The sequence below is a fragment of the Bufo bufo genome, chromosome 4 (assembly GCF_905171765.1).
Source record: "Bufo bufo chromosome 4, aBufBuf1.1, whole genome shotgun sequence".
In the NCBI taxonomy this organism is placed as follows: domain Eukaryota; kingdom Metazoa; phylum Chordata; class Amphibia; order Anura; family Bufonidae; genus Bufo; species Bufo bufo.
The window spans coordinates 256953784-256974325 of record NC_053392.1 but is presented as its reverse complement, the minus strand read 5'-3'; the positions used below and the strand labels follow the sequence as shown (position 1 = coordinate 256974325).

The 20542-nt window shown below is 40.5% G+C and overlaps 1 protein-coding gene and 2 long non-coding RNA genes across 3 annotated transcripts in view; 1 reads left to right on the top strand and 2 right to left on the bottom strand.

Annotated features, from left to right (window-relative positions):
• The first annotated feature begins 227 nt into the window (after positions 1-227).
• On the top strand, positions 228-3221 carry LOC120996920. Its single transcript, XR_005777979.1, has 3 exons — positions 228-290; positions 975-1083; positions 2739-3221. It is a non-coding gene; the product is annotated as an uncharacterized LOC120996920 (long non-coding RNA).
• A 1040-nt stretch (positions 3222-4261) lies between these two features.
• On the bottom strand, positions 4262-4695 carry LOC120998067. The gene is made up of 2 exons (XR_005778291.1): positions 4644-4695; positions 4262-4606 (listed from the first exon to the last, which is right to left on the bottom strand). It is a non-coding gene; the product is annotated as an uncharacterized LOC120998067 (long non-coding RNA).
• A 3807-nt stretch (positions 4696-8502) lies between these two features.
• KBTBD11 (kelch repeat and BTB domain containing 11) overlaps positions 8503-20542 on the bottom strand; it is a 42066-nt gene continuing 30026 nt past the window's right edge. Inside the window, exon 2 of the mRNA XM_040428540.1 lies at positions 8503-12287. Within this exon, the coding sequence (XP_040284474.1) occupies positions 9614-11557 (1944 nt within the window). The 5' untranslated portion in view covers positions 11558-12287 and the 3' untranslated portion in view covers positions 8503-9613. The remainder of the gene's footprint in view (positions 12288-20542) is intronic.

The window sequence follows — 20542 nt, the reverse complement described above, 5'->3', positions numbered from 1 at the left end:
TAAACACATGCCACTTAAATAAAGGGATGACCTCAAATAATATATAACTGACCTGACAAAGGAGGCAATTCGCCTCTGAAACGCATTGTTTTACAATAAAAATGAATTAGTATACTTAGCCTGTGGTCTACTGCTCTGGATACAGCACCACTGAAAAATTCACCCTGCTTCTTTCTTCATTTTCTTCTGCTATCTCTCCGGCCACCAGTCAGGTGTTTCCACTGGTCCAGGACACAGGCAAAAGTACAAGCGAAGACCGACACAGGGCACCATTCATTCTGCGTATATAAGTGAGTAAAATACTTACCATTTGCCATTACAGAAAACATCCGAAGTACGGCATATGAAGTGCTGCCTGTTTGTGTATTCCCTCTTTCTCTAGAACAATGAATGGGCATTATGTGCCCAAAGTATGGTCCTCAGAGCATGAGTTCTCAGTATGGGGGCACTGTATGGTTTTATGTGGGCTTAGTGTAAAACTGTGTGACACTAGATAACTATTTGGGCAAACTATTGCACTCTATACACTGACTGGCCCTGTATGGCATTATATAGAGTATGGAACTCAGGGCAACAATAGAATTTAAGAAATGCATGGCACTAATTATCTATTGAATAGTCACAGTGAATGGTGTATAGCACTCAAGAAAGAATATGGAGGCTACTAGGCCAGCCAAAGTTTGAGAAAAATGACCTTCTTTCCTCTCTTTTGGGAGCAGTGAGGGTTTTTCTATTTTATTGATGTAAATGGTGAGTATTATTATATTATGTAGGGCCATAGAGGAGAACATTTCTATTGTATGGGGCCACAAAAAGTTGTGCATTATTATTGTCCAGGGGCACAAAGGAGGGCATTACTATTGTATGGGGACACAAAAAGGGGCATTACTTTTGTATAGGACACAAACGGGCATAACTACTCATGGTGCTAGAAAAGTGAAGAGTCAAATATGTCTTTGCATTACACTCTGCAGACACAAGTTGAGCTGGAAGAAGTCTTCATGGCAGTCTGGGCTGGATGGGGAAGAAAACTGAAAGTGAGATTCCAATCTGGGGGGATATCACTGGATACTCTACTGTACTGTAAGCACTTATAGGTTTGGTCTATAGAGTGCCTGTGTAAAACTGGTATTTTTTATATAGTGATAATTTTGGTTTTAGTATAGTGTTTCTATTTGATTTCCATATGGTGTTATTTAGTCACATTGTGTTGTTACTTTGGTCTTGCTTTACTGGGCTTTGTTCATTAACAATATTTACTTGTAAAGTGGTATTACTGCATGGATGTATTATTATCATCATATACATAAATAGACATTTTATTTTTGAGGAGGGGGCATATATAGATCCTACCAACATCATCGGGTCTTGCGCACCCAAGCAAATTGCCGGTGGTGGTGGTTGGGGGGGCATAGGTCCGAAATTTGTCCTGGGACCAATAATGCTCTAGTTATGCCCCTAGATGGGAGGCATGTAACATTAATTAAAAACTATAGACAGAACAAACATATATATAGTCAGCAGAAAGGTAGCAATAGGTTCTGCAATCTTCAGAGGAACCCTTCTAAGAACTTTTTATTTCAGCCCTTAGCTTCATTAATGAAGGCAACTGAGGCCCCCAACTGGACTGAAGGAATATACTGCAGCTGTAAACCTCATTCAAAAACGTTCATGTGTCAAACCTTCAATGAATACGTGAAAAAGGGACCTGAGACTTCTATTAGAACACTGTTTTTAATAGTACAAGATCATCTTTAATTCATTTGTAATAACACAGAATTCCATCAAATTCAAGATACAGAGAAAAAAAGCGCAGAACCAAATTCCAGAGTTGCTAAAGTTCATGTTTAGCAAGTCGTATACATATTGATCACAATAATCCGCATATTAAAGTAATATTGAGTTTAGCAAGTCTTGGAATGTAGTAAACTAATGTGCAAATGTGTGGCTTCTTTAATGGCTAAAACAGCTTAGCTGTCAGTTACAAAGACTTAGCTTTTAAAACCCCTAAGGTTGGAAATTAGCAGAAAAGACTAATTTTTTCAAGGAAAAGTTAATAAGTGCAAAAGCAGGTACAAAGAGGATATACAATGCATATTAAAATGCTCAACTGGTAATAAATGCATAGCATTGTGCAGCTTCACGGAACAGTAGAAATACAAAACAAGCCGAGAAATGGCCAGAACAATGGAAATTATCCAAGAATAGACTAAATTAAATAATTATCGAAATACCTAAATATTTCTAGTTTTATTTAACTAACATAGTACTAAATTTTCATTAAAAAAAAAATGTGCATTGGAGCATAAAAAATTCTGTTGAACAATGTGAATGCATTTCTGTAAAGCAGAGCACAAAGCTATGAGATGTTAGCAGGACGGACATATACAACGAACACTTCAGAGCAAAAGTATTCACATAGTAATGCTACAGTATATACAGAAATACTAAATACGTGAATAGCAATACGGAGTAAGTGCCAACTACTTTGCCTTGGCATTGATGGCGGTAAAACATCTGTTTGTTCTACTACCTTGTGTTGAATCCTTTCGCTTTTGAACCTCAGAGACTGGAGGTGTAACCATGCCTTATTATTCATAGTGTCAGATGTAGAGGCAGTTGAGTAAAAAATATTTGTCCATTTTAAATCTCAACTATAGAGTAGTTTTTGAGATATTTTACAACTGCCAACTGTTGCCAGTACGAAAGCTCAAGTCATAACCTTTTCATTCCCATAGGCATACTACATGCACTAAGAGGAGCCAGATGGAGCAACAACAGGAAGAAATTACAGCAGGTACTGATCTCTCCTTTACCGTGCCACTGAAAGGGCGCAGAGTGGTAGAAGCTACTTGTACATATAAACAGTATTCTATATTGTAAGTTATGCTTATACACAGTACGTTACATAATAAATCAGAAGAGAGCATTTGCCTTGTGAAGGTGCCAGTATATTTGGTTCTGCTTTAGATAAAGGTCATTACTACCACATAAGCTTAAAGTCTATATATCTTACTTGTATAAACTTTTTTTCTAGCATCTTTTTGTCTTCTCTAGTTTGGCTCGTGTCAGTACTACAGCTTCAGTTCTCAATAAAATGCTGGACCAAACTCTCTTTAGACCAAAAATAACTTACCGTATTTTTCGCCCTATAAGACGCACCTAGGTTTTTGAGGAGGAAAATAAGAAAAAAAAATTTTTAACCAAAAGGTGTGCTTTTGGTGGGCTTTGAACTAATGGTAGCCTGTGAATGACACTATTATGGGGGTCTGTGGATGACGCCTATTATGGGGGTCTGTGGATGGCACTGTTATGGTGGTCTGTGGATGGCACTGTTATGGAGGTCTGTGGATGGCACTGTTATGGGGGTCTGTGGCTGATACTGTTATGGGGATCTGTGACTGACACTGTTATGGGGGTCTGTGGCTGACATTGTTATGGGGGTCTGTGGATGGCACTGTTATGGGGGCATCTGTGAATGGCATGACACTGCTATGGGGGGGATCTGTGGATGACAGATAAATAGCATCTTATGCTACTTGACATCCACAGATTCCCCCATAACAGTGTCAGCCACTGTGAATGACCCCCAATACAGGGGGTGGGGGCTGGCATCTACACTAGTTTTTAAATGGCAGCGGGGGCCCAGTGCAGTCATTGTATTCCATTACACCGGGCCCAGCTCACTGTACAAATGGTATCTACTGTAACTGCAGGCATGCAATGGTTAACTATAGATATGTTCGATCCAGCGCTGAGCAAGCTGTACTTACGATCATAGCAGGCTGGAGGCAGGAGGCAGGGCGGGCGGGCACTGGCAGCGTAACTTCCTACGTCACATGCCTGTGCCGCCTGCTTCATTCATTAAGTGGGCGGAGCAGGCACGTGACGTAGGAAGTTACGCTGCCATGCCCGCCCGCCTTGCCTCCTGCCTACTATGATCGTAAGTACAGGCTGCTCAGCACCGGATCGAACATATCTATAGTTAACCATTGCATGCCTGCAGTTACAGTAGATAGCATTAGTACAGTGAGCAGGGCCCGTTGCAATAGAATACAGTGACTGCACCGGGCCTCGCTGCCATTACAAAACTAACATTTATTAACTCATCTACGCCCCTTTGTGGCATATTAAAAATGCCGATTTTGTTGCATCCCACTTTTGCAGCCAAATTAGAGACTTTTCCATGCTCACGCCACTTTTCAAGTGGGTGGTGCAGCAGGTTCTTTTATCCTTTCTCTACCTGGGTTTGCATTAGAAAATTGCTTAAATCTATGCCTGCAAGGGAGCTGGTGTAGATGTAAGGCTGTCACACGGCCTGTTGGACCAAGCGCCAAACTTATGTAGAGGCTTTGGTGCCTCCTCTGGTAGTGCTGTGGGACTTAAGACTTGTATAAATAAATGTCCCCCAAATTTTTGTAAGCCAAGGTCGCGAACTTTAGTTTAGAAACTGTTATAGAAAAATGATATACTTATTTTTAATTGTTAACCAAAAATTGTATGTTCACTGTATGTAGCCCACTTGGGGTCTTCTGTTGAGTTTATAAGTCAACTGAACATATAAAATCCCATTCTTCATTAATTCAGTGTTGTGAAGTAACTTGTCCTGCTGTGTGATTAGGACAGGTTTTGCGTATACTAACAGGACGGCGGCCATTTTGTTTTTCCTAATCATTGCTTCCTAGACAAAACGAGCCTTTATAACTAATGAAAGGTATTTGGCAATATATTTTTAATAAAGTAATATTTACATATTTAAATTTTCTTAATTCCCGGAGAACCCTTTTAACACCCTTAAAATTTTTTGGAGCTGTACAAAAGTTGCCAAATCAATGCTTCCTTCTTGAAAATCACTTTCTGCTCAGAGGCTATTGGATTAACCTGCAGGAAATGGGGAGGGGCCTAAGATGTGCCATTTTGCACCAAAAATGTGCAACAATTGTGGCTTAAAAATGTGTCAAAGTCACCCAACCAATAGTACAACAGAGTCAAAGAAAAGAGTCTATCTTTGCACCATATTTATCATCCAGCCTGGGCCCTTTGATAAATCTGATACAGGTCTAGACAGTCTGTCTAAATTTATGTAATCTACAGCAGTGTTCCTCAACTCCAGTCCTCAGGGCCCAACTGGCGGTCATGCTTTCAGGATTTCCTTAGTATTGAGGAGGTGATATAATTAATGTCCATGCATCAGGACTTACCTCAGGTGTACATTCTGTGGGATATTCTCAAATCATGACGGGCAGATGGGCCCTGAGGACTGGAGTTGAGGAACACTGATCTACAGGATTAGTAAATATGGGCCACTGTGCCTAAAAGTGATATATGAATACAAATACAATCGGATGATTATTTTTTTTTGTCATCAAAGAAAAGACTTTTAGAAGACTAAAAATAATCCAGCTTTCATCTTCACAATTCCCGAGATCCCCGATTATTGTGTTGAATCAGTAGAAGGCCATACATCACACTGGGTAGCAGTGCTATATCATAAAACACATCCAACTCATTATGCAGAATACAAAACACAATTTATATAATGTATAAATTCTATAATCATAATCAGCTGTATGAAATATAAATGACTGCATTCACTGGCTCAGAAAAGAGAACTGTATGCAAGGAGATTCTCTTCAAATCATCAAATATTCTTGGCTGCAATCTGAAAGCGTTGAGTGTGCTGCTCAACCATTAAGTTATGCATTACATGAACTGTGGATTGCCTACAGCATAGCAGAATAAAAAGCTGGTTTGTGCAGGAAAACAGAGATTTTCCAAGACTTAGTTCTGTTAAAACTTGAACAGCATTCTTTTCTGTTTCACCGTCTTGATGTGTCAAATTACTAAAAGGAATGCATTAAGAATGACATGCAGAATTGGTTATAGACACTGACAGTTATAGATTGGATGTATAGATCCCATAACTTTTCCGATAGCACATTCTGGTAAAGGGTCTACGTGCCTCAATATCTGCCTATCATATCATTTTTCTCAATATAATAACACTCCTGTATTGCATCATAATTCAATCAATACTTATAGCAAGTTGTTTTACAAGTTGAATATAAGAAATTCAGATCCCCCTGTTTGATAAAACTGATTTGCATGCAGCTCTTCCTCTGGAGGACCACAGTTGTACATTGGATGTCCACTACATTTAGTGTGCAATACTGCAATACATTGTGGTACCCAGAGCAAATGTCATGTTCATTTCAATGTGGAGAGGAGAATAAGACACCGACAGATACCTGGCAATGCTTTCTCTCCTGTGGGAACAATTGGATCGGGCATGTTGACATGTTGAAATCCAGCAAGTGCTAGAGGGTGAAGAGGTCCCCATCCACATTAGGGCCTATCTTTCCAAAATGGGCCAGTTTTGCCAAATTTAATCATAAAGTATGTGTATAACCACTGTATTTCCCGTCTGTGTGCTATCTGCACTATACCTGCACATGGATGCATTAAAATAAAGGGTGCAATTCACCATTCAGTTTTATCAGCACCAGTCATCATCTGTGCCGAGAAACTTAGAGTATGCACCATTCTTGTCATTTTCCATTCAAGGCTCAAATTATCAAATGAACAGTTTAGGGGGGAAAAAACGGATGCACCCGGACACCATATGGACACCCAAATATGTCCATATTTTGCGGACTGAAATCTGAATAGCTGTCTGAATCAGGCCTTAGGAAAACACAAAGTTTAAACAGACCCTATCCAGCCCTTTTAAAGGAACCCTGCTTGAAGTCAAGCTTGCTACACCCCCTTGCTTTTGATTGAGGGGCTTTTACGTTTATTTTATGCCCGATTCTTTCTTGAGATCTTATGCATGCGCTGTATGCACTATATGGTAATGTTCTCTGGCACACACATGAGATCTCAAGAGAGAATCAGGCATGAAGGAAATGAAAGAGCCCATCAAACGCAAAGGGCCAGGAGGGGAGCCCTGCAATCTTGACTTCAACTGTGAAAGCCGCTGCCCCGTTGACTTCAAGATCCTCGTTTGCATACAGAATGCAGCTGCATAAAAGTTGTTTTACCGTTATCACGCCCATCGGACAGCTTAGACAAGCACATTATTAGAAACCAGATGACATCAGCTGTAAGGTACTGTGGACAGTGTAGGGGACATGTAGATGCTGACAGGTTCCCTTGAAACACATCACTATTCAGATGAAAGCACAATATCCTGATATTTATATATAGGTACTGTATATATCCAATAATGGAAACGCCATTATAACATGGAATAATCCTAGCTTAAGTTAAATGTGAAGACACTATTCATGCTACTATGCTATACCTATGTTGTGTTTCCCAGTATCATTAAGTGTACGTACAAGAAAATTGCTTTGTAATGGAATGTTAAATTGACTTTCCATTATTTTCTCCCATGGAGGGAGCTTTTCCATTGTGGTTCCATTATCCTAAAGCATTTAAAGCTTCCTAACAAAAGATAAATACCTCCTATTGTAACTTTACATGTTATGCTAGTCTCTAGGGAAACAGCAATAGTACTGGAAAAACAAATGTTTAAAGCCACATTAACTACAAAGATAACATGGTATTTCAGGAAGTTACCATCTGTATTCCTAATGCCAGAAATATGGCCAAGGAGTGGGTCAAATATGCCTGTACGGCCAGAAAAAATGAAGATTCTGTGAAATAATGATGCTGCTAATGTAGTTAAGTAATCAGTCACAATTCATTATGAGCATAATATGAGCAGAATTAGATTTCACAGCTGCAGTTATTGTGAATGCCTCCATGGATTCATAGGGTCCTCTAGTTTTGTAGGTTACATGTACATGGATATAAAATAAGCACTGAGTTGTTACTTTGTATAAATGATCAAATATTTAGGAGGAACAGTAAAAACACCATGTTTGTGTCCTACAACAGACGCATACACTGACCAATCTGGTTTTTAAAGGGGAAAGCCTATACGAGGCAAACATGCGTTAACACAGAACCATATTTTTGGATCTATTTGCCATTGACAGCAAATATATAAAACATTTACTTTTATGTATACATAATTTGTGTTCCAGAAAATCATAGTAATCTATGGTTTACAATATAATTAGGTATGAGTAAACTTGTGTTTTCAAGTTCGGTGTACATGGTTCGGGTTATCTAAGAATTCCGTTATGGATTCCGTTACCACGGGCCATAACTGAATTCTTAGATAACCCAAACCTTGTACGCCGAACTTGAAAACACAAGTTCACTCAAGACTAAATATAATGTAAAAAGATATGAAGGTACAAACCTGCTAAAAGAATGCTAAATGGTCTGGATACCGCCAGACATAGGCCAAAACCATGGTGAGAACAGATTATAAGGCATTATAAAGCATGTGTGGAAGATTCAAGCCAATGCAGATTGATGGTCCGTTCAATTTGCCCAGCAACACAGGTAATTTAAAAGAGGCATGCATTTTATTCACATGCTCCGATATTAAACGTGTACTGTGGGTCAGGTATAAAAAGATACAAATATAAAACTGTGGTGCAGCCCATAGTAATTGAGAAATAGCTAGAATAGGAGCACAGTAATAAGGAGTGAAAAGGTAGCAGTAGGACCCTGGTGCCTAAAGGTGGCTATACACATTAAGGTACGACCACACAGTCAGGTTACTTGATGCAGTTTTGGAAGCTAAAACCAAAAATGAGACGTCTATTTGTCCTTTATACTTTCTCTCCTTTTATGATCCACTCCTGATTTTGGCTTCCAAAACTGCGTGCAGAAACCTGAATGTATGGTCGTACCCTTAGACAGAAGAAGGTTGATGGTTGAACAGCAGTTGAATGATTGCTTCTCTTTCCTCTATCAGCGGGGGTCTGAGCACTTGCACAATAACATATCAAAGGTTTTCCTAAAGCACAGTGCCACTTTAAGGTGGGCCCAAAAATCATGAAAATACCAAGCATATAAACGGCACATGGAAGGTAGGGGTCCTGTTACGGGGATAAGGGATGCTGTTGTCTGGTTGTCATAGACATACATTCAATTTGCAGTAGTTTGTATTTGTGACCCACAGTGTCATCACATTATACAAATAATAATATTGAGGGTTATGAACATAGTAGCACATATAAGAGCAGTAATGTTGTTACTGGCACTGTCATTCTATAGGTTTGGGAAAACAAAGGCTATCATCTAAATGGTTATCATTGATCACACCATTGTTTCCCATCTACGCTCCAATGTCAACAGTGATATCATCACTAGAGCATATGGTAATAACTGAAGTGTATAATAGTTTCTTTTAACACTTGGCTCTAGATTTTAGCAGCTATTCTTAAAATCCAGGTTAGTTTATCTCCATTTATTGTTTTCTTGACCATATCAAACGTCCCCATCACAAGGTTCATTAGACTGTAAATACATAACAATAACTAACACATGCAAAATTCGTCTTGGTAAAGGTCTGTAGGCTGGTTCTAGGGAATCTCCAATAATGCATATATGTGTATTCATGATCTTTGTACACTGATAGGCATGCATTGCAGGAAATACTGTAAACCTGGCATTAATGTGTTCAATGATACAGACAGACATTTAAAAACATGCCAATAAAGCAAGACACATACGCAGTATAGTCTTGGTCTTAATGGTAGGATCTATTCTCAGGCAAATAGAGAACAAACGGAAATAGGACCCCTTTTGCTTCTTCTGGTGAGGGAAAGAGCTCAAGCTGACAACTACCCATTTCTCCTCCAGTTCCTTCTGGTGGCAGTGGCACTCCTAGTGTTACAGCTCTGTTCAAGCAATAGATGTTGCCCCCCATGACTGTGCAGCGAAATGGCAAACTGGGAGGAGGTGGCCCTGGACCAGGATGTAGGTTGACCCCATCACTCCAGTGCCTGGCCATTGAATTATAGGTGAAAACACTAAGGCCATGCTCACGACTGATATCAAATCGGTATATGCAGCCTTTGTGGGATACCATACCAGCAGACCTTCGGCGGCTGTTATTGTAAGGGCATTCTTGCCATTCATTATGTTTGGGATCATATTTGAGTAGACGGTAAAAAAGAGTCCCACCTGATACATATATCTCACCATTACATGTTGTAGCTTCATGGGCCACAGCAAAAGCACCCTTAGGTAATGAAGCTACTGAGCTCCAACGGTCAAGACGGGGGTCATATTTTTCCACTGTGAATAGGCACTCTCCACCAATAGCATATAAATAACCATCTAGAGCAATAAGTTTCAACTGTGATCGTGGTTGGGAGAGTGATCGGACCTTATCCCAGGTGTCAGTCAAAGGGTTGTAGCAAAATACTTGGTCAGAAAGTTTTGCTTTTTCACCGCTACCTTTAATTCCCCCAGCAATGAACAAATAGTTATACAGAACACATACTCCACAACCTTTAGTGTTTGCCTCCTCTGGAATCTTTGTCAAGGACCGCCATCCCCTTGTGGATTCGGTGAAGCAATGGACCTGATAAGTAGTTCCATCATCTTCAATGGAAAAAACTGATGAAGGGCTCTGTGGTCTACTGCTCTCTCGGCTTTGAGGTCTACTACTACTGCTCATTCGTTCAAAAGCATCATTAATTTCGGCCACCACCAAACACTGCTTTCCATCCATTCTACGTTGTAAAATTAAGTCTCTTTCTGCACCTGTCAGTCTGCCATAGACATTTGGGTCTCTAAGAACCTGTAGAAAATGGTCGCTCATAAATTTGTAAGCAGCTTCCTTGAGCTCATTTAGTCTTTGCTTTTTTGCAATATAGAGCACCTGATAGCAGTTCTTGAGTGATATCTGGGACCTCATACTGTCCATGGCACACTGCACGGCACATGGGATCTGCAGGAACTTTGCCCCACTGATCACCTCCACCACATTTTCTTGCTTCACTTCCAGTTTTGAGCTGTAAATATAATCCACGAGCAGCTGTAAAGTCTGGTAACTTACACCCTTAATTTTAAGAATGTCTCTTGATGATCGGGCCCTGAAATAATCACTCTTCTCAGCCAAAATGGACTTATGTGCTTTAATCCTTTGCCCCCCAGTCACCTCAATCACCAGGTCTGGTTCACCAGGGGTTTCAGTGTTACCAGTTAAAATATTTCTCTCCAGATTCCCTTCAGTTTTATTGATTCCAAAATCTGCATTAGATTGTCTTGTTTGAGCTTGTAGATATTCACTGATTGAGATGGATTCGGATAAACTTCTTTCTTCACCATCCTCTTCCAATTCCGACACATTGTTCATATCCCACTGACTTCCACTCAGTGCCATGCTACCTTCACTCAGTGGTTCAGAGACTGATATGTCCTCAGCATCATTAGAGGTTACTTGCCTAGAAATTTCCAAACTAAGCATAGGCTGTACAACAGTGTCAGACTCAAGACTGTAGCCACCATTGGTGTGGGGTAAGCAGTCTTTTTCACTGCCGTGTGCATGTTTTTCAGAGCTTGCCTCCAACCCATCTCCAGGGGCCACACTGTACTCACATGTCCTCCTTGTAGAGGTCCCTTTGCTTCCATCATTTACCTTCAAGTCACTGGGGTAAGGAGCAATAGACAAGGCAGTATCCATATTCGTGGTTTCTGCAGACTGCTGTCACATAACCTTGGAGCTTTTGCTGTTGATTTTCTTGTGTCACTGCTGTTTTTCTGGCATTACACCAGATACGGTTTGTTTCAACACTGCGCCTTTCACACACTGCTGATCTTGATTCTGAGAGCTGAGAGGTGTGTCAGGACTGCACCACATAAAACTGAACTCTTGAACTTCTTGCTATGTTCAACCTCCAATGTTTGCTCAGAAAGGATTCTTGTAATTGTTTTACTATCCAGTTCCAATAAAAAGAGTTAGCTCTGTTGTCTGTATTTAGTGTTACTGAAAAATAATTATTCTCCAGAAAATACCTTAAAAAACAGAATATCTAAAATTGCAGTTCACAGTTTACTAATCATGTTCGGCCCATTCTTCACATTTAGGACAGTGGCTCAACTTTAGTCCACATAACTGGTAAATGGGGGATTTTTTTTTATCTAAGAGTATCTAGTATCTCCTAGGCTCAGCACCGCTGACTAGACGTCAATGGATGTTGTACGTGCAATCCTTCAGCTGCAGAAATCTCACAGGAATGAGTCACATTTGATTATCTTTAAGGTGACACTTGCAGGACAGATATAATTCCCTTCAGAAGTTAAGCAGCTTTCAAATAGAGCGTTCATTGCATATATTTCAGTGTATCAGATTTGGCTCTCTTAGTTGATTTTAATATACTGTACATTTTGGTTTTCCAGTTATTCACTGTGGCCTGTAATAAAAAATAAAAAAATAACTTATATTGCGGAAAGAGATGAAAAATACATTAATATGCCAATATCTCATGTTTTATTGACAAGCGCCAAAAGTAGATTCTCTTAAGGATCCTAATTCAAGGCCAATATTAGCCTACACACCCTCCTAGAGTCAAACTATAAGAACATTAGTAAAAGCAAAAAGCAGGAGGTAAGTGACTGGTTAGTTTAAGTGGAAATGTACTGCATTACATGTAAGGGATTTCTGCCCTTTGCAATCTATATCTGACAAGTCATCAAGTCTTTGTGGAGACAGAAGAATCACATTTTTATGGTCTGGAAATGGTTCCTATTCCTCTACCTTCAGCTTGGCCCTATTGATCTAGTTATCACTAGAGGAGAGGTAGAACCCATATTACAAAACCTTTGTATACCAAGGTAGTAGAATACACAGAGATGTACAGTAATATTGACACATGCACTGATATTTTTCACTTACCAAAATGTAGAAAACCCCTCCAACCTCCAAAAAATAAAGCTAAAAGCCTGAAGATCCTATTTGATGGCACCATTTTCAGGCCCATTATCGTGATAATAACTGGCCTGTATAATTGAGCAGAATGCCAGCTGATGAACGAGCAAACATCTTTCAACTGCTGTAGAGCAGCTAGAATCCTACATGAGACAAGAATGGGGCAATATACGTCTCCCAAAACTCCAAGAATTGTTCTCCTCACCTCCCAGATGTTTACAGACTATTGATAAAAGATGAGGTGATGCTACACTATGGTAGACATGGCCCTCTCCCAACTTCTTTTGAGATGCGTCGCTGCCATCAAGTTCTAAATGAGTTACGGTAATTTGTTTAGTGAAATGCCTCACTTCCAACATCGGATATGTGTTGTATGATCTTTTCTCAATAAAATATGGGTCTATGAGATTTGCAAACCATCGCATTCTGCTTTTCTCATTTATTTACATTTTACAATGTCCCAACTTATTTGGAACTGGGGTTTTACAATAAATTGTGGTTTAATGTGGAAAAAAGCCGCTGTGAATGATATATGATTTCATATATTATGATGTGGATCCAGAAGGCAGGGCCTCTGCCCCAGGCAGGGACACAAGAAGGAAGGGCTCTTTTATTAACTGAAATTATGGGACAGGGCCTTTCATCCATGGCTGGACCCCCTTTCCCCAGGGGTCCAGATGCATGGTCTGCTTCCTTTGGAGGTAAGTCGCTGCTGTCATCAGTTGTTTTTTTTTTTTTTTGTTTTGATAAGGATATCGGTCACCAGTTTATGCTGCTCTTAGACAGATTCCCTTGAAAGGATCTTTTGAAAGAATATTTAAGGAACGAACTGTAACATTTGTGTAATATCACACAAGATAAAGCTGAAGGCCATGATGTGGCACTCAGCCACTGCACAATATGGCATTCGCCTAATGTTCTCTCTGTCAAGGTCACAGAATATAATAGAAAGATAAATCAGTGTACTACAAAATCTGAGAACAATTACTTGCTTAGTCTATGCATGCAAAGTGTTAAAAAAAAGATACTGTCTACAACAGTAGAGACTAGCTACTAAGGCTGGACTAACATGCAGGAGCCACAAAACATCACACAAACAAAACTGAAACTGGGTGTTTTGTATCTAAAGAAATAGTCAAAGAAAATGACATCTTTCATTCAGTGTGGCAGATATATAAAACTGTCTAAAAGATAAACTGGCCTTGTTGTCCATGGCAACCAATCACGGCACAGCTTTCATTGGTCAAGAGCATAATATCAATGGAGACCTGTGCTGTAATTGGTTGCCATGGGCAACAAAGCCAGTTTTTTCATTTAAACCGTTTTATAAATCTCCTTGCTCTTTTCAGATTTACTTTGCAAACATAATAAACCACCTTTTGCTCATGTAATTTCCATTCAAAATATCAACTAGCGATCAAAACAATAAAGACATAATCAAAAAATTAGAGAAATACATCCAAGGACTGGATTAATATCAATTTATCAGAATTTGATTCATTCCGTTTTAAAGGGATAAACTCATCAAAGACAACCCCTTTCAATGTGCAGCCCCCAGCACCACCATAAAACAGCTGATTTTGACAGGGAAGCAGCTGTCAGCCAGATACTGTATTCTGGGGAGTGTAGTATTACATAATAGCTATTCAGATGAACAGACTTCCTTGTAATACCCGACTCATTTCCACCAGGACAAGCGGCTCTCCGTTCATGCTCACAAAGGGCGGCCTCAACTGGGGGAACCTAATAGGTCAATTGACCGGATACTGATGAGCTATCCTGAGCATAGGTCTTCTGTTTCTTAGTCCCAGAAAACCATTTGAATTTTATGGGTCCATTATAATTGGTCCACAGAATTAAAGCATTTTTTTACAATAACTCTATAGGACTACGTTTTCTCTACTTTTTTTTAACAAAAAATTGGCAAAATAAAGTTTTAAAAATGTGACAGATCCCCCACACACGCACGCACACAGACAGACACACAATAACTATTTTAGTGTCTATGTGTATTTTTTTGGGTTAAATAGAAAGGTGATTCAGTGAACGGTACATGATAAAATGCTGGAGTATCACTGCTGACATCAAGCGCTACTACAATATCTTAATGCACACTGACAGAAACTGTTGAAAGTGAAGCCTTATTAACCAAATCAGACATGATGAAATAATAAGACTGTCTATGTCAAATGCCTCAAAGACAAACTGAACACTGTCTGAGCCGCCATAAACATGAAGCCATCATCCTGGACCTATACATACAGTATGAGTGATCAGTGACAATAGCATAATATAAAAGCCATATAGAATAAGAGATCATTTTTGTGTTTGCTGCATCTCACTGAATTATTATTCAAAAATACATTGGCCTATTATTAATTATTACTGCTCCCGGTGGCTTCTCTCTGCCCTACTCAGTAGTGCATCTACATACCTAGCAGCCTGTCAATCACCATGAGTAGGGGTGTGCTTTCTTTATCAAAACACTAGACTCATAAACTAAGTGTCCAGTGTACTGTATTCTTTGATTGCTTCTACTTGCATAATGAGATAACGTTTTTGGTGCCTTTTGGCTAATACAAGAGATTGCCCTTGTGCTATGCTGTCCCTACATACTGTATAGCAGCATAGATTGATGACAGATCTGCTTTAAATCTTTGAGAAAACATTAAGCTATGTTCACATGTGGGTATGCAAATAAGATCTGGTTCTAAAAATAAAAGAAAGCTGAACCTCTGATGATGCCAGACATAAGCAGCTATCTTATAAGTAAATGCTTACCCTTTTAAACAGTCCTTGTGGCATAACTTGAATAATAGCTAAGCCAGTACCTCATCTGCAGAAATCAGTTTTAGGGTGATTACTCCTCATCAGTGCAGGATTCGGGGGGGAGGGGAACAATTTCACCTTATGGAGAGTGCCTAATGTAAGAAGGCAATGCTCCTCTGGAAAAAAAAAAAGGGTATGCAAATTAGCTTTTTCCAAAAAGTCGTAAGATGCCCCCAGTCGTAAGATGCTCTTCATAAGGAGAATCCGGATGGAGGCCTCTCATCCATTTAAGCCAGTTTTCTCTGTTCTGCACTGATGAGAAGCAATCTAAATGAAATAGCTATCTGCAGATGAGGTACTTGCCTAGCTATTATCCAAGTTATGCCACAAGGACTGTTTAAAAGAGTAAGCATTGACTTATAGGTAGAATGAGAGGTTAATTTGCACCCCTTTTTCCCAGAGGAGCATTGCCTGTCCTATAAGGCTTCTTACGCCTACTAGCCGCTCTCCATAAGAAGAAATAGCACCCCCCCCAACACATGTGGGGGATGCATTATGTTAATTATTGCACAAAATAACACATGCAGCATACAGGCTGCACGTTAATTGAAAACTATGTTAGATTATGTTATTTGATTAAGGAATTGTTCACACAATGCAGTTTATGTGCAATTCCAGATTTTTTTTTTTTTTGTTTGCCAAATTTGGGATTCAGTTAAAAAGAGGATAAATACAGATATGGAATAATTTCTGATTTTGGAAACAAAGTCACAATCCTAAACTATGGCAAAGAACAAACAGCCAGGATAATAGTGTCTTCTGAGCAGTAGATTATGGACAGTGAATCGTTAAAAGGCTTGTCAATAACTTCAGCCCCCAGTTTAGCCTCCAGAAATACCATGAGGTGGGACAATGCAGTATATGTGCATGGACGGCTTGTTTACTACAGTCTAGGTGACATCACTCCCAGTCCTTTGTACTGAAGCAGAACAGAATGTACAAAGCTTTGAGTATTTTCCCTTTAATAAGGGTGTCTACCGCCAAATAACCCCGCTGTTCAGTGACAAGGTCTTCACACAACTAGAATAGGGGAGCGCAATAAACAACGCTCTTGAATAAATTGGTTGTGACTTCTGTTCACGGAGACCCTGAAATAACTGCGTGCACACTGGGCAGGAGTTTTTTCTCCTGCTGGTTTCACTGGAAGAGCTGACAAGTTTGCTATTACTCATATTTTGCAACTATTAAGTGTAAAATCTATTTCGCCTTTATGTTACCGAAACGTTTAACGGTGAAGAACATGACTCACTCTGTCCATTCCTGTCAGGACTGTAAAAGACAATAAGTTAAAAAAATGAGGCCCTGCCGCTTACCACCAATATAACCCAGCTGAAGGCACACACGATATATTAATACTTAGGGTACTTTCACATTAGCGTTTTTATTTTCCGGTATTGAATTCTGTCACAGGAGCTCAATACCAGAAAAAACTGATCAGTTTTATCCTAATGCATTCTGAAGGGAGAGCATTCCATGCAGGATGCATCAGTTCAGTCCCTCTTACGTTTTTTGGCCGGAGAAAATACCGCAGCATGCTGCAGTTTTCTCTCCGGCCAAAAATCCTGAACACTTGACGGAAGGCCGGATCCGGCATTATTTTCCATTGAAGTGTATTAGTGCCGGATCCGGCACCAAATGTTCCGGAATGCTGGATTCGGTTTTGCGTTCTGCGCATGCGCAGACCTTTATACCGGATCCATTTTCCGGATGACAACCGGAAAGACGGATCCGGTATTGCAATGCATTTGTCAGATGGATCCGCATCCGGATCCGTCTGACAAATGCATCCGTTTGCGTCCAGTTTTCCAGATCCGGCAGGCAGTTCCAGCGACGGAACTGCCTGCCAGAATCCTCTTGCCGAAAGTGTGAAAGTACCCTTATAGGGCAAGAGATATACTGTAGGTACAGAAAGTGTGGTTATGAAACCCATTTTAGGATCCCTGCTCACTAACTGTGGGATTTTTATTGAATACAATGAGAAAGCATAGAAAAAAATTCCTCTGCATTCAAGTGGATATCCAATCGTGAATTTAAAGGGCACCTGTCAGCAGATTTCTTCCTATGAGACTGGCTGACCTGTTACATGTGCGCTTGGCATCTGAAGGCATCTGTGTTGGTCCCATGTGCCCACATTGCTGAGAAAAATAAAGTGTTTACATATATGCAAATGAGGCTCTAGGATCAGCAGGGGCGTTGCTGTTACACCTAGAGGCTCTGCTCTCTCTGCAACTGCCAGTGCCTACTGCACTTTAATTGGCAGGGTCAGGCAGTGAAAACGTCATCACACTTGGCCCTGTCAATCAGATGTCCTTTAAAATGATTTATCTAATATATAAGCTAGTAGTTAGTACTTACAGCCATACAGTCAGTACATGCCTGCACTGTGTATCTTGCGCGCTGGCTCTTTTTTAGCTCAGCTCTATCAGAGAAGAGCTGTGATCTGCGACCACAGCTTAGCTCCAGTATCTACAGGGAGTTTGGGCTAGTATGATTGGTTCTGGCTGCTTGTCTCTCCCTCCCATTGAAGCTCTGTCTTTTCTTATTGGCTGTTCTATATAACCACAAGTCGATTGCAAGCTACGGTAATTAGGAAGTCAGTGCATGGGAAAATAGATGTCAGCAAGGCAGAATTATTTCAAAGCACATATCACTAAACTACTTGTGAGAGAATAAGATTATTAAGGAAACGGACGCTGGTGAGGTGTCCTGGAAATCTACTTAAAGGGGTTATCCAACATCATACAACAGCCTCCCCATGTGCCGGGCCCCTCAGAGTGAATATACTTAACCCGCTCCCTGCGCCGCTGCTGCTTCTCCCTGTATACAGATGAAAACATCCGATGTCGGAAGGGAACAACCAATGGCAGGCGGGGACGAGCCTCCCTAAAGTCACCCGCGATGCTAGGGAGGCTCGTCCCAATCCCCAACTGCCATTGGCTGCTCCCCCCCCCCCCCCCCCCGACACCGGATGTTTTCATCTGTGTACAGGGAGAAGCAGCAGTGGCGGTGCGGGGACCAGGAGCTGCGCAGGGAGCGGGGTAAGTATATTCCCTCTGAGGGGCCCGGCACATGGGGGGGGGGGGGGCTGTTGTATGATGTTGGATAACCCCTTTAATAATATGTTTTAATCCTTCTTAATGGATTTTTATATTGATGGCCAGGGGCGGACTGGGAACTTAAAGTGGCCCTGGAAAAAAAAACTAAAAGTGGCCCCATGTTGTAGGCAGGTCCAACAGTACCAATGCAAAATACCATCCCAGCAGAACCAAATAACATAGTGTAGCACAATATATTGCCCCAAAAGCTGGCCCTCTGTGGTGGCCATCAATAGCTACCATCTTATAGAAACATAGAATGTGTCGGCAGATAAGAACCATTTGGCCCATCTAGTCTGCCCAATATACTGAATACTATGGATAGCCCCTGGCCCTATCTTATATGAAGGATAGCCTTATGCCTATCCCATGCATGCTTAAACTCCTCCACTGTATTTGCAGCTGCCACTTCTGCAGGAAGGCTATTCCATGCATCCACTACTCTCTCAGTGAAGTAATACTTCCTGATATTACTTTTAAACTTTTGCCCCTCTAATTTAAAACTATGTCCTCTTGTAGCAGTTTTTCTTCTTTTAAATATTCTTTCCTCTTTTACCGTGTTGATTCCCTTTATGTAAAGTTGTCTATGGAGCAGAGGGCTTAGGAGGTGAGGTGCGGGCCACAGCAGCTGAATTCAGGAGGGCCTGTGTGGTCACTGGCCAGGTACCTGATGCTCACAGTGTTAATTACCGTTGAGAGCTCATTATGTACCTGCTCAGAGGCAGAGAGAAGGACTTGAGTGGCCCCCTTGGATATCGGCCCACCGGGAAATTTCCCTGTAGTGTGTATGACCAATCCGCCCCTGTTGATGGCTGATGCTCAGGATAGGCCATCAATATCTAATTGTTGAAGTCTGAAACCCAACACCCCCACCAAGTAGCTCCTGCATCAGAAATACACAAAATAACTACTAAGCTCCCATTGAAGTGAATGAGAGCAGTGCTGCAGTAGCCAGCTCAGTCATGTACACAATGGATGGAGCTATGTAGTTTTAGCCAACTGATCAACAGGGGTGCGGCCTGATGCATTCCCACTGATATTTTATTGATCCTCTATATATTGATCCTGAGGATGGGCCATCAAAATTTTTACTTTTTTGTTGCCTATAAAAACGTACCACATTAGTCTTACAAATGCTCAAAAAGCTGCAAAATAGGCTCACATAGCCACCATTTTTAGTGAAGTTTTAGTCGAAATCAAGAAACATAACACCTAGCCAATAAGGAGGATCGTTTTCTCCCATCCACTAGTGGATATGAAGGAGTTATGATAGAAACATTTTTAGATTTATTGAAATTGGCCCGATCAAATATCAGATTTATAGGTGTACCTGCGATACATAATAAAACAGCAGATGAAAACTCAGCTCTGCTACAGTATATATGGATTTTTGTGGTTAGCAATGTTTTAGAATACCTCATAGATTACATTTTTTTCTACGTACAAATTACATTGAAGTAATATTTTATTCTTCAAGCCTAACTACAATCATTGGAATAAGAAGTGAAATGAGCACTGTGGCAGGATGACAGCGCGCGCTCTCCCGTAGCTAGCAGCACGCCACTGTTGCTATAGCAGCAAATATGAGCCGGTTTTGCATTATCATTCAAATATGCAACATCTTCACCTTGTCAGGAAGAATTGCATAATCCTCCAAAACAAGAAAAACTATCACTTCCCTCTCTGTCAGTTGTCTAGTAACAAAACATTTACTTTCAGGGCTGAAACAGTGAACGGAGATCTCAGGGCTGCACATTTCATGTTCTTATCTAAGTCATAGCTGGAACTCGTACTGAAAAACTGTACTAACCAATGG